The 27,185-nt window shown below is 38.1% G+C and overlaps 1 protein-coding gene across 1 annotated transcript in view; it reads left to right on the forward strand.

Moving 5' to 3' along the window:
- Window positions 1-27,185, forward strand: part of LOC127414763 (adhesion G-protein coupled receptor D1-like) — an 89,247-nt gene that overhangs the window by 57,588 nt on the left and 4,474 nt on the right. The window contains exons 14-21 of the mRNA XM_051653027.1: window positions 8,034-8,107; window positions 9,852-9,975; window positions 20,348-20,451; window positions 20,671-20,782; window positions 23,043-23,196; window positions 24,955-25,021; window positions 25,161-25,227; window positions 27,073-27,164. Of these exons, the coding sequence (XP_051508987.1) occupies window positions 8,034-8,107; window positions 9,852-9,975; window positions 20,348-20,451; window positions 20,671-20,782; window positions 23,043-23,196; window positions 24,955-25,021; window positions 25,161-25,227; window positions 27,073-27,164 (794 nt within the window). The remainder of the gene's footprint in view (window positions 1-8,033; window positions 8,108-9,851; window positions 9,976-20,347; window positions 20,452-20,670; window positions 20,783-23,042; window positions 23,197-24,954; window positions 25,022-25,160; window positions 25,228-27,072; window positions 27,165-27,185) is intronic.

Here is a 27,185-nt window from a genome sequence, read left to right on the forward strand (position 1 = left end):
AGGCCCCAAATTCTTGCAGGTGGTATAGCTGCCCATTCCTCTTGGCAAAATGCCTCCAGGTCATGCAAAGTCTTTGGTCGTCCTGCATGAACTGCACATTTGAGATCTCCCCAAAGTGGCTCGATGATATTAAGGTCAGGAGACTGTAATGGCCACTCCAGAACCTTCACCTTTTTCTGCTGTAACCACTGGAGGGTCAACTTGGCCTTGTGCTTAGGGTCATTGTCATGCTGGAAAGTCCAAGAGCGTCCCATGCGCAGCTTTCGTGCAGAAGAATGCAAATTGTCTGCCTGCATTTTCTGATAACATGCTGCATTCATCTTGCCATCAATTTCCCCGTGCCTTTAGAGCTCACACACCCCCAAAACATCAGTGAGCCACCACCATACTTCACAGTGGGGATGGTATTCTTTTCACTATAGGCCTTGTTGACCCCTCTCCAAACATAGCGCTTATGGTTGTGACCATAAAGCTCTATTTTGGTCTCATCACTCCAAATTACAGTGTGCCAGAAGCTGTGAGGTGTGTCAAGGTGTTGTCGGGCATATTGTAACCGGGCTTTTTTGTGGCATTGGCACAGTAAAGGCTTCTTTCTGGCAACTCGACCATGCAGCTCATTTTTGTTCAAGTATCATCGTATTGTGCTCCTTGAAACAACCACACCGTCTTTTTCCAGAGCAGCCTGTATTTCTCCTGAGGTTACCTGTGGGTTTTTCTTTGTATCCCGAACAATTCTTCTGGCTGTTGTGGCTGAAATCTTTCTTGGTCTACCTGACCTTGACTTGGTATCAAGAGATCCCCGAATTTTCCACTTCTTAATAAGTGATTGAACAGTACTGACTGGCATTTTCAAGGCTTTGGATATCTTTTTATATCCTTTTCCATCTTCATAAAGTTCCATTACCTTGTTACACAGGTCTTTTGACAGTTCTTTTCTGCTCCCCATGGCTCAGTATCTCAGTACATTCACGTGAGAGCTAACAAACTCATTGACTATTTATACACAGACACTAATTGCAATTTAAAAAGTCACAGGTGTGGGAAATTGACCTTTAATTGCCATTTAAACCTGTGTGTGTCTGTAACAAGACCAAACATTCAAGGGTATGTAAACTTTTGATCAGGGCCATTTGGGTGATTTCTGTTATCATTATGATTTAAAAAGGAGCCAAACAACTATGTGATAATAAATGGCTTCATATGATCACTTTCCTTAAATAAAAGACACTTAAATTTTTTTGCATGATCAGTCATATTTTAAAAATCAATGCCAAAATTTCACAATTTCTGCCAGGGTATGCAAACCTTTGAGCACAACGGTGTGTAATTGGTTGGTGTACAACTTTTATGTTTTATCATGGGGTTGATGTGTTAAGCACATGTGCTAACACATTATGCTGTTCTTCTAATGTGAGTGACGCAAGTTTAAATCTTACCCTTACCAGATCCCACCCCCCATCATTTCCTGTCCTTTCTCTACTATTTGTATTAGTGAAAGTGGAAAAAAGGCTAAAAAAAAAAAAGAAAGATTTAAAAAACGTATTGTGCCAAAATAAAGCAAATATAAAGGTGAAAAAAGCGAATGTATGGAAAAGCTGTTTGTACAGTACATCAAACAAATTCAGTTCAGCTAGCAGTGATCCTGGCCCCATACTAACAGGTTTTTGATAGGCACACCCTCTACGGTTGGTGATTAATGTTTTTATTGAGTTTAGAAGTTCATTAGTCTTTGTTTTTTCCATGTACAGAAACAATCTCTCTAAATTACAGCCCAGCTTGTCCATGGACGTAATTAGACAGTAGAGCTGGCCTCTGAGTCTGTGAATAGAAAGGGTGAGACAGAAAACCTACATTTACTTTTCTCCATTTATCTTCCCTGTTAAGCTTGGACTTCACTCCTCGCTGTTTTTAAATTGAGCCCAGCCAGGCTTTATTTAGATTGAGCTGTTCTTTAAATATACACCAGTGCAGTGCCATTTACCAGCATACCTCAGGAAACCAATGACAGCATGTTTTAGATGCTGTGTGTTTGGGTTTCTATCAGAACATGTGAGAGAGTGTGTGATGAGATGTTTAGCAGAACATTTGTATGAGTCTATGCTTGTGTGTGTGTGTTGTAAGAAAGACACGTATTATGTGAAAAATATGTGCATAAAGAAGTAGTTCACCCAACATTTATATGCCAAATTGTAAGTCAATAGTGACTCCGGTTTATCATGCTCAAAAAAAGGACAATAATAAAAATACCATAAAACCACAAAGTAAGTCATGTCATAACGTTTGGTCGCAAAATGCAATGAAAAACCAATTAGGTTTAATGTTATCGACATAGCCACCATATTTGATTTAGGAACTTTAATAATCATTTTATTTAAGAGTGATGTAGTTCTGTACATCACACTAAGTGAACGATTGTCAAGCTCAAAAAACGACAAAAGCAAAAATACTATAAAACCACAGTTAAAGTTAGTCATGTCATAATGTTTGGTCACAAGATGCAATTAAAAGCCAATGAGGTTTGATGTTATCGACATAGCCAACATATTTGATTTAAGCACTTTATTAATTATTTGATTTGATTTGATTTGATTTAAGAGTGAATGATGACTTAAATTACATTCTGAGCATCACTCAATTGGTCGTATTTCTGCAGAATACAGTATAGTGCATAATAGAGTCATATCAATTAATTTTATTATGGTTTACTATGTTTTTTGTCTTTTTTGAGCTTGACAGACCGGAGTCACTATTCACAAGTCTTCAGATGGCCAACAAAATTCACCATTCGCCAATTCATCATTGAATATTGACAACATTTCCATTGTTTTGTGAACATTTCCTTTAACTCTTGGGTGTGTATGTTGTAGGCTTGTTCTCGTGTGTAAGTGAAATATAGGCTCTATTGTGTTGCTAGTGCTCAATTTGTCCTTTACTTAGTCAGTGAGTTAGTCATAAAGGCCAGGCATCAAGGGTCCCAACATTATAGACTCTCATTATAGACTCTTTAAGACTCTCAGTTACTAAAGCGATGACTGATGAACCTGGACTGAACAACTAATTTTAAATTGTGTAGTGTGATAATTAAACCCCATACGGCAAAGAAAGTGAGATTACTCACCAGTGTGTGAAGTGTGGGAGAGTTTGACACCTAAGTGAAGCTTTTGGGGGAAGCTTTGAAAAAGACCCAAACAGAGCATAACTGTGAGGTTGTTTTCTAGGTAGTTCTGGCATATTCTGGTAGAACACATTTCATATTTTGCAACACAGAAAAAAATAGATGCAAGGCATGATAAATTAGAAACAATTTTACTTATTTCATGTGTCTTTTTGTGATTAAGAAGCATTTTAACTCTAACTTTAAATTGAGTCTGCAAGGTTAAATCCAGTTTAAGTACCTTATGTTTTTGGACTATCGTCCAAAACAGTCAATTTGATTCAGAATTTGGATTCACATTATTGTCATTCTCCACATTCTTCTGAATGACAATTCAGATCAGCCAGCATATACTTGAAATTACACATGACATCCAATCAGGAGAGACTTCCCATGCCAGTTGGCAGAGCTGACCGTGTATTAGGAATTGGGTTTTTGTCTTAATTACAAGCACATGCCATTCAATACACAACCTGCTGTCATGTGATAGGCTGGTGAGAATGATGTCATAGTAGCTGCCAAATACCCCCCCACCCCCGAGCACACTCAAGTCCTTCCAAACCTGCTTCATGGTTAAATTCTCATTAAAAAGCTTCTACTTAATCACCTATATGCACATTGTGTTTTTGCATGTCTAATTCTCTTACTTTGTTTGGAAAAGTTAGAAAGGGAGCTCCTCCAATAGTATGTGCTCTTTTGCAACCCTTTGGTTGTTAATAAAGTGTTGGAGTGCTTTCACGCTTCCTTGGCAAGTGCCGAATGCTACAGGGCAGAGGGGAGCTGCAAACACCAAGCCAACCCAATCTGTGTTCATTGTACTTGAGAAATGGAGAGAGAGAGAGACTTGCACATGGAGCTGTTAAAGTGCTTTTGCAAGTAATGAGATTCTGGCAGAGAGAGAGATAAGAGTGAGTGAGACAACGAAACTTAAAGGGACAGTTCGCACAAAAATGAAAATTCTGTCATTATTTACTAACCCTCTTTGTTCCAAGCCCATATGACATTCTTCTGTAGAACACAAAAGGAGAGTTGAGGCACCTCAATCACCATTCCCTTTAACTGCATCTTTTTTCCATACAATGAAAGTGAAGTGTGACTGAGGCAAACATTCTGCCTAACATCTCCTTTTGTTTTCCAGTGAAGAAAGAACGTTATACAGGTTTTTACACATGAGGATGAGTAAATAACAACATAATTTCCTTTCTGGGTGAACTGTCCCTTTAAGTGTGTGAAACTGGGAAACGCAGAAGAGCATAAAGCAGAACCACACCCGTACTATCTCCTCTCTGGAGATGTGTATTTGTTTTCACCCTGTCATTATGGATCAGACTTTCCCTGCTTTTAGTTGCCCTCCTGTGGAAAATGAACCTCCTCTTAGTCACCTACCACTGTTAAAGCAGCTGTTTTATAGAGAGGAACTATGAAGCAGAGAATGGAAAGAATAGAGAGAACAGAGAAAAATGGGAGCAATGAAAGGTTTCCATTGGCTGCTCACCGTATGATTCAAATTTGAGTCGTGGAGCATCATACCCTTCAAGATTTCCTCTATAGTTGTGGATAGTCAGCTCAAAAATATCAAACATGTTTGATATCTTCTGACTACATGTAATCATAGTTGGTAAGAAATTATCTGCTGCCTTCATATACTATGTACTTTTCTGTTAAATCTGTCAACTCCGACAGGCCCATAATCTTCAGACTGGAGCCGATGATCGACGATTGCAAATCAAGGCTAAAATCTGTATTAAAGTTGTGTAATGTAATCCAGCCTTTAATGTTTTAGCTGTGCTTGCTATTAAACTGTGGCACATACTGTAACTCATCACACACCATTTGTGTAACAGACATAAATAATACCTCAAATTATGCGGCTTGTGGGAGAGGTGTACCTTCCTAAGCAATCAGACATACACATTTTCACCTTGCAGACAATAAGACGGAAAAATCCCATAAACTTTCATTGTAGGAGTAACTTGAACTATATGTAGGGACCATAATATCACAGAGACTTGGGGGTGGGCTCTTTTGAATTGGGCCAGGTCAAAACCACCTAGCAACCATCCATAACATCCTGGCAACCACCAAGGAATGCCCTAGTAACCACCTAAAACACACTAGAAACCACACTGCAACTCACTAATGACATATCAGAACACTTTACAGCAGCTGCATTGCAGTGCCCTTGCAACCACCCTGAACATCCTAGCATCATAGTGGTGAATTTTACACAGGCAAGTACCACTTACATTTTCTTCCAAATTGTAAAAATCTAGTTCAATGCTTTCCACACTGAATAAAGGGCAGTTGTCGCTTTACCACAATTTTCATAATTAAAATTGCCATTATCAGAGGAGAGGAGAGTTTTGGCACACTCTAACACAAGCATGCGCTAAGTCTAGGCGCAGTTGGGTTTGGCGAAATTGCGAGAAAAACGCTAATGGGCTGGGTCAAGTGCAATTTTATTCTGAAGTTCTTCTCCAGTTATTGCACTGTCAGCATCCTATTCTATAATCCATTCCCTCATGCACTAGCGATATAAACAATGACAGCATATTCATAAGAAGTTAAATTGACTGTATGCAATGAATTAGAAGAATAGAAATATGGACTTAACTTTCTTTTGTGCATTAACTGCGTCCTTGTTGAATGTCAGGCATTTCTATGACAGTGACAAGCTCCTTTTATACGCATACAATGCGTTCTCATCAGAATTTGGATGTACGCTCCATTAAATTATAGAGAATGTAAGTATTATTAATCATTTTCATCTACTGACACACAAATCGTGGTTAGTATTAACAGTGATTGTATCGGCACACACTTCACTTCTACCGGTCGATTTTGATTTTAAAAATTTTATTCATATATTCAAACAAAAAATGAAACCTAAAATATTTCTAAATTCAAATTACTCTTCAAACTAAACAAAAATATTATCTAAATAATGAAGTGGTCACAAAAAAACAAAAAACAAATCCAAACCTTTTACCCTCTCCAACTTCTTCCACTGGCCCCTTTTGCAGTGACTCAAAAATCACTCTTCAACAACAGGTGGAAAAATACCAATACAAATTAGAGCATAAATACAATTGTTAATATAAACATAATAATTATTGAAAAATATGTCATGACCTATAGATAGTTTAACACAAATTTCATTAAAAAAAAATTCAGAAAATGGCTATTGTCATGGACATGATTTGATGTTCCACTATATTTTCAGAGTTTGAACATAAGCTTTATTACCACCTGCTGGTGGAATCTCCAAACTGCAAATGTAGGAACTGAATTTGGACATTACGCTGAAAAGAGACGTGCTTTTAAACGTCTTAGCACCATATTGACATGACATATTTCTCTGGAAGATAGCAAATTGCGCTTTACGCCACCTCATTAAATACAATACACCCACAGTTTGAACGCATAAACCCACAGATAGCGCAAACACTCCCTCACTTGCCCACTTACGCAAAAATTGCGCTTAGCATTAGAGCTCTCACGAAAATTGGGTAAGACGTAGCGCACAGTCATTGTGCATAGCTTTGTGCTTTGCACACTCTTGAAAATAAAGCACAATATCTTGTTTTGATATAGGCTATTGTGATTTCCATATCCAACATCATCCAAGATTCCCAACAATTAATCGGAATTGTTGGTGGCTCTTCTCAATATTCAGACTCGTAGGACATTCATGACTGACGCTGATTAGACGGATGGAGCAAGATCAGACTTTCTTTCCATACAGGAGTAGGGTGGATAAGGGAAGTTCGCAATAGTCAGCCTGGGAGGGCTTGGAAACTTCACCTAGCACACCAGCCAGTGAAGCTGGAGATAATTCAAGAGAGGAAAAGATTTTAGGAAAATCGGAAGTACATACCAATGCTGAACATTCAAAATGAGCTGACTGGATTTGGCATGCTGGTTGTTCTAGCGTCTATGTTTGACAGCAGATAGAAAATAGGGAAGGAAGTTAATAAAAAGGGGTCATTATTAGTCTGGGTATCTGGGACAATGAGTTAAACGACAACTGTCACTTTTGATTACTGACAGGGCTATTGAAAACCACAACAAATTATTTGGTTGGAATAAACACAGTTTGCGTCATTTTCCATATCTTTCTTGCCCGTACATGGCTCTGAAGTGAGGTTGACCAGGCTTGTTTATTAAAACAAGTTTAACTAAAAAAATGCCAGTTAAAATAAAAGAAGGATGGCTTTTGTTGTGCTGTTGCAGCTCCGTTGCCTGAAGGGTGTAGAGCAAGCTATAAACATTTAAAGGCAAAGAGTGGCTGTGAGTGATTGCAGGGGTATTGGGAAATGTAATGTGTGTGAAATGGATAAAGGAAATGTGAAGGAGGGGTATATGTCAGTCACAAAACTGTATGTTATGCATATGCGAGCACAATTAGTGCTAATTAGCTGTGTTCGTACATTCTTGGGGTCTGAATATTGAGAAGAGCTGCCAACAATTCCGATTAATTGTTGGAAATCTCGGATTCAACATTTGGCCATGTTGGATACAGAAATCACTATAGCCTATGTGAAAGCCAGATCTTATTTCTGAGCGAACAGTTCTGCAGTTTTTTAATGAATCTTACTCTTATGTGTATGTGAGTTGTTTTGAAATGTAGCCCATTGATATATTTAGCAATGTTGCGTTCCAAACTCTCCGAAGACATGACAACACAGTTGTGTAACACTGCATCCTCTCAGCTGCCAGGACGCAGATTACCATTGATACTGCAATACTTGGCTAATACACCTCTGGTGTGATTTAACCTTTCAGACTGAATGAGACATAGAGAATGACTCTACTGTGTTACGACATGACAGCTGTGATGGTTTATTCATATTTATATAAATGGTTTCCTGTCTTTCAGAGTAAAGAGCAGCAGCTTCAGGCCCTAAACCAGAGTAACAAAGTGTTCCTCTACTGCGCTTTCCTGGACTACAGGTGGGTTGTATAATTTCTGCTTACGGCATGTCTCTCATTTTCTCAGTTAGCATGAAGCGCAGGAATGGTGCTTTAATATTTAACAAAATGTCTTTGTTGGATTTGTTTGGAGTTAGGACCTTACCTCTAATAGTTTTAGATGTTTAAAAAAGCATTATTAGTGGTGCTTGACTAGTACCACTAATAAAGCATGACTATTACTATTGCTCATACCTTTGGGAATTTGAACAAACCCCTAATCCTAAATATTACATTCCTGAGTGCAACAACACCATTTGCGCTACGGACATGAATGATACCTTAAATCGTGACACCTTAAATCGTGTGAGATATATGCTGTTACTTCTCTTAGTTATGTGACTACGATGGGCGAAAAAATCCAATAAACTTACTGTACATTTAAGGAGTGACCCAAACCATATCTAGGAACTTTCTAGAATATCATAGAGACTTCATAGGTGACAATCATAATTGTGGGCTCTTTTGTCTTGGGCCACCCAAAGTAACCACCATGCTAGCAACCACCCAGAACTCCCTAGGATCTGCAGTGTGCTGAAAAACACTTGAAATATCTTCTAACTCCCTAGCATTATGGCAGCGAGTTTTGCACAGGAAAGCACCTCTCAAATATCTACTTTAGTTTATGAACTCCCTTTAAGGACATCCCCCTTTTCAGCTTCAAAGTTTATGCTTTCCTTCCCATAAATTCTCTCTCCCATCTATCTTCACCCTTAAGCCTGATATTTATATGGAAGAAGCCAAACTTTTTTCTCCTGGGCGAACTAAAGCACCACGAAGCCGGCATTTATACTTTGCGGAATGTCGTTTTAAAATCAGTTCTATGAGGATGACGCCACGGAAGGCTTTCAACTCTCTGGCGGACAACACATAAGGTTGGCTGTCTCGAGAGACGGACTTCAAACATATCCATTTTAATGACAGCAACCTAGATAACAACTCTTCAGCTGGCACGTGCAATTATAAATACAAATTGTCACGTCAAAACCACACCCACAATTAGATTTAACCAATCAACAACGCTCTTAAACCAGCCGAGTTCTCCTAGGTCAAGAATTTCAGAGATGAACGCGAACAGCAGAAATATCACTAAATGAACACATTTGCAGAAGAATAACGTCACTGTATTTCGTCATCATTTGTTGACGAACTAAGCGAAACCTGCTTGCCCAGTAATTATAAATTAGCCTTTAGTTTTCCTATAACCATTTTGAGAGCCTCATTCCATTATTTATGTTAAATCTACTGTACCCATGATATCCACAATTTTAAGCAATTTAATTTCAAGTATTTCATGGAAAAAAAGTTTAGTTTAACTATAAATTCCAATTTAGGATTTATAAAAGTCGGTTATTGATAAAGAGCAATCTTGTGTGCAAAACACTTAGGGCCAATAAATGAAGCCAATTTTAGGATCATTTGGAAAATATAAATCAATTGAACAAAAGCATGTTTGATTTGGAGTGACACCCCTTCGCCTCTTGTCTTCTTTCTCTCTCTTTCTGAATAAATTACTGTACCCAAGATGGACATAGAGAAGACAGTCATTGAGATTAATAGGAACTTGCTTTAGTTTTGATTTCATTTAAATCAGATTTGATAAACTGTCTTGTAATTCCATTAACACTGTCCGAGGGTTTGAATGCATATGGTTTTAATGTACACTTTGTATCACTCCAGCAAGTGTAATGCTCAATTAAACGTGTACGCTGGATGTGTGTTTCAGCTCCAAAGAGGGTGTGTGGTCAAATGAGGGGTGTGTAAGAGCTGATGGAAACCTGTCCTTCTCTATCTGCTTGTGTAACCATCTGACCAACTTCGCCATTCTTATGCAGGTGGTTCCTATGGAGGTGAGAGAATCACAATGTCACACTCTAAGGTGCCTGTTTTTCTCTGTGGTTACCATCAGTCCTGCTTACTTTGGAAAAACATGAAGTTGATTTAAATGATTCAAGATCTTGTGGCTTTACGGCTCATTTTCTGTATGTGTGTGTTACACCAGTAATTCATTAAACATGTACACAATTCTGTTTTAATGTCTATCAAACTCAATTGACCATTTTTTTAAGAAAAGGGTGTGGTCTACACTCCAAAACAATGTTTGGATTCGTTGTTTAGTGCAGGCCTGCTAATAAAACAAAAATGGAACATGGTGTTTAACATCATTTATTACAGCGAAACTCTTAGTGAATGTTTGTCTTTATCTACACATTGTCATAAACATCAAATGAGTAAATGTGTCAGATTTGAATTCAGTAACCGCTGTGATGGATTCATCAAGTAATTTGTTATACCGATTCAAAAGAATAGGTTGTGAGTTTGTTAGTCTTTTTGACCAACTCATTACAAAGAGCTGGTCATAGGAGTCATTCTTTTTTTAATCGGACTACATTGTTCGGGCTTTATGTTTGTTTTTGCATGTACCATATGTTGTTTACCGTCTTTTATTCTCATCACATTCAATTCAGACTGCAAACTCACAACTCTGTTGCGATATAAATTCATTTGCTGTGTTGCTGTAGATTCAGCTGCAGTTAACACTGTACTGTAAAGTGTGCCAGGGTAAGTGTAATGATAGGCTGGCAATGACAATGATGAAGACGATGACGAAGAAATTAGGAACCCAAGTGCAATTTAATCCAAACGTGAAATCCCAAACAGTAAATCCAAACATGACTATGACTTGACTATGACTTGACTATGACTTGACTATGACTTGACTATGACTTGACTATGACTTGACTATGACTTGACTATGACTTGACTATGACTTGACTAAACAACAAAGTTACATTTACAATACTGGGCACCAGACAATGGCAAACATGAGGGCTAAAATACAAGGACATGGGTAACAGGTAAACAAGACAACCAATCACAAGACTAAACTATAAACAAGATAACAAGACTAAATAAACTAAAACCAATGAAAAGACAAGACTAATAACAAAGTAATCAAACAATGAACCAATGAAAACAAGACACATGAACAGGGGAAACACATGACAAGATCACATGAGGGAACAGGAAATCACATGACATGACAGGAACAGGAAATAAACTTGAAAATAAAAGACATGAAAACAAGAACAAAACATATAAACATGACAGTAAAGGTGACTTTTTTTGTTTTCTTACTTTACAGACAATGTTCCAACGATATTCCTAAAACCCCAATTACAACCTTCTGAATAGCATAAGCTTATTTAAGCTTTAGATTTCCATAAATATGCACATATATACATTGTATGAAACTAACAGTGGACCTTGAGGTTGGTGGAGTTTCTCAAGATTCCTTGCACAAGCATATAGGTCATATCTCAGCAGGGATCTCTGAAAACACCAAGGCACAGTGATGAATCTGATGCTAAACTGTGTTTCTCGTCCAGCAGCATGCAGGGCTTGACGTTTTGATTGGCTGAGGCACTCACTAAATCAGCAGCAGAGCTTTAGGAGAGAAGACAGTTTGGACCAAGTTGAGACAGTTCTCCGGGGGTGGCGGGCAGTATTTTGTTGCTAGTTCATTTGAAACCCTATGTTGTATGTGAATGTGTCTCGGAGGAGGCTACTAAGTAGAGCCTGTGTGGGTTGCGTACTGTGGGCTGAATTTGGGCGGACGGATTGTCATCTGTCACAGAGCTTGTAAATAACAGCTGCCTTTGAAATACAGAACGAGAACCACAGCATGATATTTTGGTAACCCTTGTCCTATTGATTTATTTATAGAGAGTTAAAGAGCAAATTAAAGTCAGGCAAAAGACCCATTTAACAATAAGTACTTGCGAAGTAAGGATATGCTCTCTTGGGGAAGGAAAGTGACGTATTGTTTCACAGAAAGGCAGATTCGAGTTCCAAGGTTTGCGCTTTCTACAGCTGTATTACTCCTTGGGTGCAAAAGCCAAACCGAGGCACCCAGGTGCAGCTTGGTTCTTTAGCGTTTATCATCTGCATGTGTTTGTTGAGAAAAATCTGTCCTAACAGTCATGTAATCATCTCCTCTCGTACTTTTATGCTAATGCCTGCCTCTGTCGGTAAAGACCTGAGCGACTTTGACAAGGACCAAATTGTTATGGCCAGATGACTGGGTCAGAGCATCTCGGAAATAGCAAGGCTTGTGGGGTGCTCCAGTCAGCAGTGTTGAGTATCTACCGAAAGTGGTCCGAGGAGGGACAAAGAACAAACCCGCAACAGGGTGTTGGGCGCCCAGGGCTCATTGATGCGTTAGGGCAAGAATGAACGAAATCAGGTACTGACAGGACAGTCCTCCGCACTGTCTGATATGCCTCCACAAATTTTACACAACCAGCAGAGAGGAGAAAGCTGCCGGGGAAATGCTGCTTCAACTTGGTACTACACCTTGACTTTTATTAAAAAATATCACTCTGTGAAGCAAAGGTTCTGCATTACATGATGATAACACTTGTTTAACAAACATTTGCAAAGACACATGTTCTAATCATGCTACATTGTACTCTTTCTATAAGTACCTGTAACGCAAATGTGAGCATTTCAGCATCATTTATAATATGGTTGCTCTGACATCTCTAATAACAGTCTAACACCTGCTAGGCTAACAGGATCGTTCCAGTTTTATTTTCTTATAATATTATGACCATCATGCAATGAAATGCCATTATGATCAAACATCAATGATATCAATGATATCAAGAAATATCCCACATCCAAGTTTCACGTAACACAACATAATGACTAGACTTTCATTCTGATAACAGTTCAATCATGGCAACCAAAAAAATACAATTCCTGCATTCATCTACATAACATCACATTCTGTGACAATACCAGTCCGTTATCATGACATACAGGGAACTTTGTACAACAGAACTTGTCTATTGTTTTTTGTAATTAACATTTTATTGATTCATGTGCTATGACAGTGAAAAAAACTCAACACATATATAATGAATCAACATTTTACATTCAAACCCTACTAATACAATCCCACCCTGACCCCTAACGAACACCCCTGTGGTCCCACATAACACACACACAATCCAAAAAAATAAAATAAATATATATATATATATATATATATATATATATATATATATATATATACACACACATATACATACATATATACACACACATATATACACACACACATACATATACATACATACACAGATACAGATACATACACTTACATAAAATATATATATATATATATATATATATATATATATATATATATATATATATATACATACACATACATATATATACACAAATAAATAAAACAATAAACATATATGATTAAACTACACTCTCCACATCCCCTCCCCGAGATTCCCCCAAAAAAACTAAATATTTGCCCCATTTTTTAGCAAATAAGTCCCTCAACCCCAGCCTTCTACTTACCGCCTCTTCAAATGCAGCTACCCTCCCCATTTCCACACACCACTCCGAAAAATAGGGTTCTCCATTTGACTTCCAACCCCTTAAAATTACTTGCCTGCTGATCATGAGACTGGTCATAACCCAGTTTTTTATATGATTGTCCCCTAAATGCATGACCACTCCATCACCCAAAATACAGAGTCTGGGACAAAGCAAAACCTGAGTGTTCAAAACGTCGCACAAATACCTCTGAACCCTCAACCAAAACTCCTGGATCTTAACACACCCCCAAAAGACATGGGTAGTGTCTCCAACTTCTGACTGGCATCGCCAGCAAGTGGGTGTGTCTTTAAGACCAAGCTTATATAATCTAGAGGGGGTCCAATAAAATCTATGTAAAATCTTAAATTGCATAAGGCGAACCCTTGCATCTCTAGATACAGACTTGACATTTTTAAGAATCTTAATCCACACTCCATCCTCCAATACCAATATCAAATCTTTTTCCCATACTCTCTTGAGAGAAGTCAAGGCTCCATCCCCCAGACTCTGAATTAGTAGGGAGTAATACACTGATGCTTCATGGCCTTTTCCAAAAGCAGCAATCACCTCTCCCAAAGCACCTGCCGCCTTAGGGGGGTGCGTGCCACTCCCAAAAATAGTGCAGAGTAGGTGGCGAAGCTGTAAATACTTATAAAACTGAGATCTGGGAATGCCAAAATGTTGAACCAAATTTTCAAAAGATCTCAATATTCCACCCTCATATAGGTCACCAAGTGCATTAACCCCCCTCACAATCCAATCTGACCAACAAAAAGGGGACTTATTAATACATAGTTTAGGGTTCTGCCATATGCTCGAGGCAACATTTAAATAAATATCATAATTAAACACTCTGGACACTTATGTCCATATCGAGTGCAAATGCAAAATAACGGGATGCGACTTATCCTCTCCGGATAGTTTAATCGAAAGGCTATGCAGTGGCGAGATAGGGGCAAGAACTTCCTTTTCAATACAAAACCAGGGAGGGGCCCTCTCAGGTGGAAGCGACCAATGAGCCAAATGTCTAAGACCGAACGCATAATAATAAAATAAAATCTTGGGTAGGCCTAGCCCTCCTCTGTCAATTGGCCTATGTAACTTATTGAAATTTAACCTGGGGCGCTTACCATTCCAAATGAAGGACTTCGCTATGCTATTAAATTGCTTGAAATAAGACAGGGGGAAATCTACAGGGAGAGACTGAAGCAGGTAGTTGAATTTTGGAATACAATTCATTTTAATAACATTAACCTTCCCAATCATCGATAAATGTAATGAAGCCCACCTGCTGACATCGCTCGAAAACCTTTTTATTAAAGGGTCAAAATTAACTCTAACTAAATAAGACAAATTTGCTGGGAATAAAATCCCCAAATACTTAATGCCCTGTTTGGGCCACTGGAAGGCGCCCGGCTGGAAAGCCGTTTCTGGGCAGTATGCTGTCAACGCCAAAGCTTCGGATTTAGACCAATTGAATTTGTATCCTGAGAACTTGGAAAAGGAATTAATAATTCTGTGGAGGCAAGGCATAGATCTAGTAGGTTCAGAGACAAATAATAAAATATCATCTGCGTAAAGCAGAAGCTTATGCGCCGCACCTCCCGCTGTCGCCCCTGGAAAATCATCCTCCTTTCTTATCGCAGCTGCTAATGGTTCCAGGGCAAGGCAGAACAATAACGGGGAAAGAGGGCAACCCTGTCGAGTGCCCCTATCTAGAGTAAAATAATCTGAAATTAATCCATTTGTTTGTACCTCTGCTACAGGGTGTTTATAAAGTAACTTAATCCAACCAATAAATGTATTCCTGAATCCATACATTTCCAAAATCTTAAAAAGATAATCCCATTCTACCATATCAAACGCCTTTTCGGTGTCAAGTGAGATGGCAGCGACCGGAGACTGATCATTCGCTACTGACCACATGATATTGATGAGACGCCTGATGTTATCAGAAGAGCTGTGGCCCCGAATAAATCCCACCTGATCTATATGTATAAGAGATGTCATAACCTTACTTAATCGATTAGCCAAAATTTTTGACAATATTTTAACATCTAGTTGGATCAGGGAGATTGGACGGTAACTTTTACACTCGCTTGGATCTTTGTCCTTTTTAAGAATCAGACTGATCCGGGCTTGTGTCATGGTTGGAGGAAGTTTTCCCTTCTTTAATGATTCAGTATAAACTTCTAACAAAAGTGGGGCCAATTCTGTAGCATAGGATCTAAAAAATTCTGCGGTAAAACCATCTGGCCCCGGAGCCTTGCCAGTAGGTAGGGACTTAATTACCTCGTCAAGCTCCTCCAAGGTTATCTCAGAATCAAGAGCGTTTTTATGCTCAGTTTTCAGTTTAGGAAGATCTAATGGTTCCACAAAGTTTCTAATATCTTCATCAGTAGATGAAGACGTGGAACTATAAAGATCAATATAGAATTCTTTAAAGGCATTATTAATATCAATGGCTGAAGTAAATATTTCACCACCAGCAGATTTCACTGAGAGAATGGTAGAAAAAGACTCTCTCTGCTTTATATATCTAGCCAAAAGCTTCCCTGCTTTGTCCTCCGACTCAAAGTATGACTGTCTTGCTGCATAACCAAAACTCCACTTTCCGCAACAATACAGTATTATATCTATATTTCAATCGGGTTAATTCTCTGAGGCCATCAGATGACATACGGTGCTTCAGCTCTGCCTCGGCACTTTTAATATTCTCTTCCAACTCCACAAGTTCTCGTGCTTTGGATTTCTTGATGAATGAGGCATACTGTATGATCCGGCCCCTAAGAACCACCTTAAGTGCCTCCCAAGCCACGCCCACAGAGGATACTGAGGACCAGTTGGTCTCCATATAAACATTGATTTCAGTCTTTAACATTTGTTGGAAATCAGGATTTTGTAAAAGGGATACATTAAGGCACCAACTATATGATTTCTTTTTCTCTATATGTGGCATCACCTCTAAACTCACCAGGGCGTGATCTGAGACTAAAATGTTTCCAATTGAGCAATCCACAACAGATGAAATGAGGGATTTGGATATAAAAAAAAAATCTATTCTAGAATAAATCTTATGGACTGATGAAAAAAATTTATAGTCCCTACCGGGTGGGTTCAAAAGTCTCCAAATATCCGAAAGACCAAGATTTTTACACATCCTGTGAAGCGTCAGTGTTGCTCTAGGGGGCTTACACACTTTTGCTTCACTGTGATCAAGGACTGAGTCCATCAAAAGATTAAAGTCTCCTCCCAATATTATATCATGAGGGGTGCCAGCGGTTTGCAACATCCCTTCAAGATCTATAAAAAAGCCCTGATCATCAGCGTTAGGTGCGTAAATATTAGCCAAAATCAGACTTTGCCCTTGAATTTCAGCTAAAACAATAATTACTCTTCCTAATTTATCTTTAATCTGTTTGAGAAATTTGAATTGTAGATGTTTATTTACCAATATAATGACTCCCCTGCTCTTACTTGAGCCAACACTAAAGAAAACATGTCCACCCCATATTTTCCCAAATTTTTCAGCTTCCTGCGGGGAGAGATGTGTTTCTTGAAGAAACACTATATCATATTTCTTACGTTTAAGAAAAGTAATAACCTTCCTTCTTTTTATGGGGTGCCCCAACCCATTCACATTCCATGTAGAGAGACAACTTATTCATATTAACATTTGACATATTGATATAATAAAAAAAAAGAATTGTGTGTGAAAAACAAATTTATGAAGACCACATTCCCCATTAGTGAAACAATCAACCCCCGAACATCCCCCAGAACAAAACAAATAGAAAAAAGAAAAACGTGCGCATTAACCCCGCGCACGACAGCGCCAACCGGCGACAATCCCTCTAAACTCAAAAGGTCCATGAACGGCCACGAGTCCCCACGACAACTTTGCCATCGGATTGCTCAATTTTGCCTCACAAATTTGTGAGGCAAAATTACATAACAGAAAATACTTTGTGAAATAAACCCAGTTAATAGGAAGAATGAGCACAAAAAATGTGTAGCTTCATTCACAGAACCGTCTCAAGGATGTGATCTTCCACAAAACAAATTCCAGCTGATATAAAACCGTTCAGATTCCTCAGACAGACAAACGAATGTTCCGTGAGCTGGCTGTTATGAGTTCAGCGGATGACGTAATCATTCAAATGTCCCGTAAAAAAAAACTCAAAACAAACTCCAGCCAACAGGAGGAATAAGTACGAAGAACGAACAGATTAATCCACAGCTGTTCCAAATGAGTGTTATTCAACAGAACAAGCTCCAGCCGCTAGGCAGAACCAATACAAAAAGAAACAAAACCGGCATCCCGGTTCCCCGGATGGTCGAGTCAATTCACTCGGAGGCTGCATAAAAGTATATACCATGACTTACATAATCCGTCAGCTTTATAAAAGACATCCTTTGTGTGAGCATGTAAATATTTTGCGGTCATCCGTAGTGTCCACTCTCAAACTGGCCGGGAACTTCAATGCAAATGTAATCTTCCATCAATGCAAAAGTTTCTTTAAGGAAAAGTGTTATTCATAAAACAAGCTCCAGCCGCACGGCGGAGCCAACGCAAAAAAACCCAAATTTCACCCAGCTTCCTCAAGAGATAGGTACAGCGAGTCAGGCCCACTCACATGAGAAACATCCAATGGTTTACTCAGCCATTGATTCTATAAAAGACATTGCCAGATTTGGACATGTGAATACTTTGCGACCGTTTTTCGTTTCTATTCTCAGTTTGGCAGGAAACATCAGAGCAAACGAGAACTTTTTCTGATGTAAGAGTTTCTTACATTCCTTGAACCGATCACGTTTCTCTCTTGTCGAACTCGCAAAGTCTGGGAACAAGAAAACATTATGGTTCTTCCAAGAAAGCTTCCCTTTGCTCCTCGCCTGGCGCAACACAAGATCTTTATCGGATGATCTCAGAAATCTGGCCAGAATCGATCTGGGCCTTTCTCCCTCAGCAGATCTGTGAGCTGGGACTCTGTGAGCTCGCTCGATTTCCAGCTTGTGACCTGTTATGTCGAGCAGACTTGGGAAAAGCTCGTCCAGGAATTTCACCATATCTCTGCCCTCCTCATGCTCAGGAATTCCAACAATTCGAACGTTATTCCTGCGGTTTCTATTTTCAAGATCTTAAAGCTTTTCAAGGAGATGTTCCAAATCAACTTTGGTCGCGGGCGGATTAGCGGATAATTCCCTCTCCGAAGATTGCAGAAAATCGATTCGTTTTTCAACATCAGTCACTCTTGTAGCTATCTCAGAGAATTTTATTTCCATCGCCATGATCGATCGACGTATTACAGCGAGATCCTCCAAGTCAGCAAGAATCTTCGTCAGCATCATCGACATGTTGGACAACTGACGCTGGATCTCCTCTCCCGCCGCGCCATCCAAATCGAGTCCCCGGTCTGTAGGCCTGTCGGGGCTTTCATCCTGAACAAGTAAGTGTCTTTTAATATCTCCAGAGCCCAAGGATTTTGACTTCTTTGCCATGTTTTGCAACAAAGGACAAATGTGTAACTGGGTGTATCAAATTTCACCAGATTATAACATGAGAATAATCAAAAATTCAGCAAAGTGCGCAGAGCTCGTCGCTCACACGTCAGCTCCTTGCATGGCGTCCATTTTCCCCCCGAACTTGTCAGTTGTTAACCAGTTGTTAATTTTTGCATTTCATGATTATTGGTATGCACTTAAAGGCCCTAAGCTGCTTGAACCCTGATAATTGCTGCTTGCTGCTATATTTTTCTAATTATTTTTTGTCTCTTGCTTCCCAATGCCTTTTTCAGAGTTTTCAGAGAAATCCAACAAAATGTAGCTAGGTTTATGCTTAAAACAAGAAAAACTATTTGCCAATGGGGTAAGAAAAGTACCCCTTTGGCAAATATGGCCGATTTTATGCACCAAAACTTACGGTCAGACTGAAATGATCAGGAACCTTTTTCAAATAATGAAGATATGCGGATATGCAGAGCTGGAGGTGCTACACAGCCAGAACAGCACAGGATTTTACTCTTATTGTTATTTTTTTATCATGTTAGAAGTAATAGTATCTATCTATTTTTCTCCTTATTACCTATCTGTGACTGGCCACATTTCACCCAAGTATCATCCAATAAGCATCACTGACTTGTGAATGTGGAAATGTATTTATCTGCCTGATGTCAGGGAGCTGGAAGTCGGAAGTACAAGAACAAGCTATTTTTTTTTTTTCTTCTTTTTTTTTTGTTTAGTTTCAATTAATGTTATTTTTAAGAAGGAACTTTTGATTTCTGGAAGCTACAGTATGTTTTTTACATACAGTATAATTATTTTAAATGATCAAAGATATTTTAATTTTGTGATACGGCCCCTTTAAGAGCTGTTTGAAAAGAGAAAAAACTGATTATTTACATATTTGTAAATGTATATCTGACAAATTAAAGCAAGACTATGAGGGTTTTCTGAACTGTTGGCTTTTCTACTTTGGCTTTGAAACTGTTTGTGCTCTTCTAAGAACAGCATCTTGTTCCTAGAAATGATGTGATGGATGGGATTGATGACAGGGTCAGGCAAGTGTGTTTTTGATGAAATGATGATGAAACTGTGTTGAAGTCATTTAATATTATGCAAACATCAATCCAAGTTCAGCTGGTCATATGTGACCTTTGACTTTACAATCAGTGGATTGTTACTGTGGTATTCAGTATGTTTCTTATTTGCAGTAACCTCTGCAGTTTTAAAGCCCTTCAAAGCCAGGCAGTGCTATACACTAGGCTTAATTGAAATTGTTTCTCACTGCCATACTTTTGTGTTGTGTCTCCACTACAGCTCTCAAAGGCCCACCAGGTGGCGCTCTCTACCATTAGCTACATCGGGTGCTCTATCTCCATTTTCTGCCTGGCAATTACTCTGGTCACCTTTGCCGTGCTGTCGTGAGTATCCCACAATGCACATACTTAACCTCATTTGAACACTTGAAAACATACTTTTGGTCAGATTATATATTAACTTTTTTTTATTTTTTACATTTTTTATTTTTTACATAGAAGCACTTTTAAACATAGCAACTCTTCAGCTTTTCTGATTAAATAAATGAAAACACTGGAAACTTGGTTTAAAAAATTCCTCTTCTTTGTTTCCTGTCTTTATAGGTCTGTTAGCACCATTCGCAACCAGCGTTACCATATTCATGCCAACTTGGCATTTGCCATCTTAGTCGCTCAGATCCTTCTGCTCATCAGTTTCCGCTTCAACCCCGGCACGGTAAGCCTTATTGATCTTACTGTACTAGACAACACTACTGTACTAAATTTGAGGCTTAGTGAACAAGACTGCCCAGCACAGGCTTAAACAATTAGCCCACTAAATAATGTTGCATCACACACTAAGAGATGGTTGACATGCTCATTGTTTATTACATTTTCAAATGACTTCAACATCTCATTTAAATTTTAATGTGTTTAATTATGTTTATTGTGTTTGTTGATTATGGTATCGTCATTAGTTAATCCAATAAGGTGGAATGATTAGATGACTTCACTAACCTTCTCACATGTCCTCCAGCATTACAGACAGATTAATTTGATATTGAGTTAATTAGATTTTGGTTCCTCTGTCTGAGGACTCAGCTGAACTCTCGCTGTGGGCGTTATATTGGTAATGTCACTGTCCAGCTGGTATAAACTCACCATGGTCAATGTCTCTGTCACCCCGTACGTTTATTTAACCATCCAATGCATGAATTATGAAATCATAAATAAATAATATCTTAATGTGTCTTTTTACAATTATCTTAATGTTTCATTTTAATAAAATTTAATAGATATTCCAGAGGTACTTGGATTTATGTTGTAATACAATAACACTTACAGTAAGGTTGTATTAGTTAACATTAGTTAACACAATAGTTAACACAAACTAACAAAGAACTATACTTTTACAGCATTTTTTTTTTATCTTAGATAAGATTAATTTCAACATATACTAAAACTTAAAAGACCCTTACGGTTCAGTCACTACCCTTTAGTTTTAAACAGTGCCGACCCAAAAAAGGTACATCACTCGGTTAATACATTACTTTTATTACACATAGCTAACTAATATTGGTATTATATTCATGCTGTATAGCCAGAGGGGAACTGGCTCCACCAGCTGAGTCTGGTTTCTCCCAAGGTATTTTTCTGCACTAGCTAAACATCTTTGTAATTTTTGTTTTTTGCCACAGTCGCCTTTGGATTGCTCACTTGGGGGCTTAAAGACAAAAACATCAAAGGGATAGTTCACCCAAAAATGTAAATTCTCTCATTATTTACTCACCCTCATGCCATCCCAGATGTGTACTATTTTCTTTCTTCTGCTGAACACAAATAAAAAATTTTAGAAGAGTATCTCAGCTCTGTAGGTCCATACAATGCAAGTGAATGGTGATCAGGCCTTTGAAGCTCAAAAAAGGAGATAAAGTCAGCATAAAAGTAATCCATATGACTCCAGTGGTTTAATCCATGTCTTCTGAAGCGATCCAGTTGGTTTTGGGTGAGAACAGACCAAAATATAACTCCTTTTTCACTGTACTTCTTGTCATTGCAGTCTCTAGGCAAGATCATGATTTCAAGCTTGATTACACTTCCTAATGATTGACGCATGCACAGAGGAAGTGTAATCGAGCTTGAAATCATGATTGCCAATGTCAAGATGTACAGTGAAAAAGGAGATATATTTTGGTCTGTTCTCACCCAAAACCAACTGGATCACATCAGAAGACATTGATTAAACCACTGGAGTCTGATGGATTGTTTATGCTGACTTTATTTGCGTTTTGGAGCTTCAAAAGCCGGATCACCATTCACTTGCATTTTGAGGACCTACAGAGCTGAGATATTTTTCTAAAAATCTTCATTTGTGTTCAGCAGAAGAAAGAAAGTCATACACATCTGGGATGACTTGAGGATGAGTAACTGATGAGAAAATTTTCATATTTGGGTGAACTAAACCTTTAAGGCATGATTTTCAATGAAGATGTTTACTGGGGACTTTACAACATTTAAGATATTACAGACATTATACTATGATTTTCAAAGAAACAATGAATAATAGTGTTTTGATCAATTAACATTACCTTTAACAAAGTTTAACAAATGCTCTGAAATGTCATTGATCAGTGTTAGTTAATGATGCCTTAATGCATTAACTAATGTTAAAGAATAGAACCTTATTGTAAAGTGTCTCCATTATAACACAATGATATATAAAGAGGACATTGATATAGAAATATGGGAAATCAAAAAATCATACCCTGAATGGTTAAAAATGGCTTTTAAATATCTGTCTGTAGTGGACACCATGCACCAGAGGCTTAAAAAGAAAATAAGCTGGAGGCCCTTTATTTAAAAATTCACAAAATAGATAGAAAAAAAAAAAACAGGCCCAAGATTTATAAAATAGATACATTTTCAGTGTGATGCATTTTTTCTGGAAACATGTCCTGGTCACATTACGTATATTGATATTGTCCTCTGCCACCCAGCTTCCTTGTAAGATCATGGCCGTTTTGCTGCACTTCTTCTTCCTATGTGCATTCGCATGGATGCTGGTGGAGGGGCTGCATCTTTACAGCATGGTGGTCAAGGTGTTTGGCTCTGAGGGCAGCAAACACTTCTACTACTACGCCATTGGCTGGGGTACGTCTTCAGAACATTGTATATGCACTCTTATTCACATACAGTAGTCTTTTTAGTGGTTCGTGAGAACTTAAGACTGGTGGGTCACAGGTCTGTTCTGATTTTGGTGCGGACAGCATAGAAAAACAATGCTACATGTAAATAATAAAATGCAAATACCATATAATCATGCATAGTTACAATATCAAAGTAAATTATTTTAAAGGAAGATGAAAACACTTCCCATATGTTTGGTTGTTGGTGTCAAATGCTGCTTGTCCAATCAAACTCTATGGATTTATGGCACATCTGTTTATCAGGTTATCTGACATTCTGTCATCCTCAAAAACCATGAACACACTACACAAAGTAAAAAAAAAATCAACCCAGAATTAAATTACACATTACAAAAATGACACATAAAGCTACGTGTTGACTCAAATAAAGGGTAAACATGACTTGTGCCAACTACAATGTGTTATGTGCAGCGTATTATTGAGCATTAAACCATAACAATTCAAGAGGGTTTTAGAAACCAAACACTGAATAATTTTGCATATTGTTGGGTCTATGTAGTTTATGGTAACATTTTTGTTGTATTTTGTACAATAAACAATTTTGGTACAGTGCCACTTGGGTACAATGTAAAATCTGGGTGCTGAAGCAAAATCCTTTGAGAACCACTCATATAGATGATGCACAATGTTTCATTCCACCCAGACATGCATGAACAAATTTACAGAATCACACATGCTGTGAAGCAAAACATCAGATCAGTCTCACTTGCCTCAAACGACCCAGTTCAACATAATGTATGAGCCCAAGAGAGTCAAATGAGTCTGTCCCACTGCAGGCATTAGAAGTGAGGAAGATCGGCCTCCTCCCTTCATTCCTGACTGATGTGTCAGTGTTGTTTGAAAAAGGAAGGGATAGACATTTGTATGTTACAGTGTGTCTGAGATGTCAACACATCAAAGGGAGTCTTCAGTGGGCCATCGCTAATGATGCCGTCATCAGTATTAATTGAGCTATTCTCAAATGCACAGATGTACTAACAGACAACATGTGCTTGTTTGGGTCTTTTTCTCTCTCTCTCTCTCTAGTACAATTTATAATCTGCCTTATGTGTTTATTTCACACACAAAAAATCACAACTGGTCATTTGCTTTTCCTTATTAGGACATTGGTTGGTCTATAAGGAGTAATAAAGTAAATACATATTTACTTTAACATTTTCATTACTGCATGCAAAGTTGGTACAGTGATAACTTGTTTTCTGTCATAACGTTTGATAAAAGGTGTCAAATAAATGCACATATGTATTCGTATCCATAGTGACATGCATGCTAGGCTTAGTGTGGATGAAGAAAATAGTCATTACTTTAGAGTGAGGTCTAGTCCATCTCTTAAATCCTCTTGGCAAAGCCACACTGCTCTTTATTTATGGTGGCACGAAACTAACCAGCTACAGTCCAACAGTTCTTATTTTAGTTACTACGACATAATCTTAAAACATTTACGCTGAGTTTTGCTATTTACTGCAAGGTATTTTTAGCTCCAATGATGTTTGTTTTTTTCAGTTAAAGGTTTGTCATAATGTAAAAAAAGATTTAGCACGTCATTAGAATACAACAAAAACATAGGCGAGAGAGAGGGCTCTGGCAGAACTACAAGAATGCTTAAAATTTTTGTTTAAAAATTACACATCCTTCTGAAATTTTCTCTGGTGATTAACAGCTTCTTCAGACCTCTGAAAAATGTTTTCACTTCTTTACTCAGGATCCCCTTTGGTCATATGTGTGGTGTCCATGACCTCATCACTAGACAGCTATGGGGAGATTGGCAAGTGAGTTACCATATGATGACACCATGGGTCATGGCATGGTCAACAGATGTCCAGTTTTAAGGGGAAAGATGACTTTGCCTGCCTTAAATTGTTGCACTCTCTCTTATTTTGTCTTTCTCTTTCTTTCCAACTGTGCTAGTTGCTGGCTCTCTCTTAAGAATGGGGCGATTTGGGCTTTTGTAGCCCCTGCTCTCTTTGTTATAATGGTAAGTAGCCATTAAAAAAATGTTAAGGGTCTAATAAAAGTTATGCTGTCAAATACCACTGAAAATTATTTTGTCTTGTCCCTACAGTTTACAGTAGTCTGTTGGGGGGGGGGCTTTTAAAGTATATTAAGAAAAACACTTAAAACCTCCATGAAATAAAATGTTTAGTTTTGTGGCTTTTAGCCCATGACTGTAAGTATTGAGGCCTTCTATCTGCTAATGCTCTCTTATAGGGATATTTCAGCCAAAAATGAAAATTCTCTCATCATTTACTCCACCTCATGCCATTCCAGATATGTATGACTTTGTTGCTTCTGCAGAACACAAACGAAGATTTTTAGAAGAATATTTCAGCTCTGTAGGTACTTATAATGCAAGTGAATAGTGACCAGAACTTTCTCCAAAAAGCATATAGAACTATATTATATATTATATAAAACATCTAAAACTGAAAATGGAGATATAAATATTGATATGTTTCTCACCAATGCTTATCATATCACTTATGAAGATATGGATTTAACCATTGGAGTCGTATGGATTACTTTTATGCTGCCTTTTATATGCTTTTTGGAGCTTGAAAGGTCTGTTTGGGGCCTGGGTAGCTCAGCAAGTAAAGACACGGACTACCACCCCTGGAGTCACAAGTTCGAATCCAGGGTGTGCTGAGTGACTAAGCAACCAATTTGGCCCGGTTGCTAGGATAGGGTAGAGTCACATGGGGTAACCTCCTTGTGGTCGCTATAATGTGTGGTTCACGCTCTCGGTAGGGCACATGGTGAGTTGTGTGTGGATGCCGCACAGAATAGCACGAAGCCTCCACACGCGCTACGTCTCCGCAGTAACGCGCTCAACAAGCCACGAGATAAGATGCATGGATTGACGGTCTCAGACGCGGAGGCAACTGAGATTCATCCTCCGCCACCCGGATTGAGGTGAGTCACTACGCCACCACGAGGACTTAGAGAGCATTGGGAATTGGGCATTCCAAATTGGGGAGAGAAAAAAAATAGAATAAAAAGGTCTGGTCACTATTTACTTGCATTGTGTGGACCTACAGAGCTGAGATATTCTTCTAAAAAGACTGAAGAAAGAAAGTCATACACATCTGGGATAGCATGAGGGTAAGTAAATGAAATGTTCATTTTTTGGTGAACTGTCCCTTTAAAAGTTGACAAAATGTACTTTTAGTACAAATTCACATTTAATTTTACAGTATATCTCTTCCTGGAAAATCTTGTCTGTGTAAAGTTACATGCAACTCCTGTTATAACCATGTAAATCTGATAAACCCAATTACTTTCACATGATACACAAGGATTACAGAAAGGAACTATCTATAAAGTACTGTTTACTTGGAGGAATCATGTCAGTAACGCATAAACAGAATTGCATCCATTTAGAAATGTAGTCCCACCAGTAAATGGATGATTTAAACAACTTTAGAGCTAAAAAACAACAACATTTATATAAAAAAAATGTTGTGCTGAAGTATTAATATAAGTGGTAACACTTTACAATAAGTTTTAATTTGTTAACATATGTTAACTATATTAGTTAACATGAACAATCTATGAACAACACTTTTACAGCATTTATTAATATTGGTTAATGTTAATTTCAATATTAACCAATGTAATCGAATGGAACCTTCTTGTAAAGTGTTACCATATAAGTGATGTAACAAACATACAAGCTGTGTATTTAAATGCTTTTTTGCTTTTAAATGCCTTGCCCCATAGACTTAATTTGTAACATTGTAAACTAATAGACGAGTCAAAATTATTGTCTGAGTTTAACTTTGCTTTTTGTCTTATGTCATTTTAAATCTACTTTGATATCCAGGTTAACATTGGCATTTTGATAGCTGTGACACGGATCATATCGAGGATCAGTGCTGAGAACTATAAGGTTCACGGAGACGCCAACTCTGTGAAGTGAGTGACTATTTATCTGAT

This window comes from Myxocyprinus asiaticus, chromosome 24, assembly GCF_019703515.2.
Source record: "Myxocyprinus asiaticus isolate MX2 ecotype Aquarium Trade chromosome 24, UBuf_Myxa_2, whole genome shotgun sequence".
Taxonomy (NCBI): Eukaryota; Metazoa; Chordata; class Actinopteri; order Cypriniformes; family Catostomidae; genus Myxocyprinus; species Myxocyprinus asiaticus.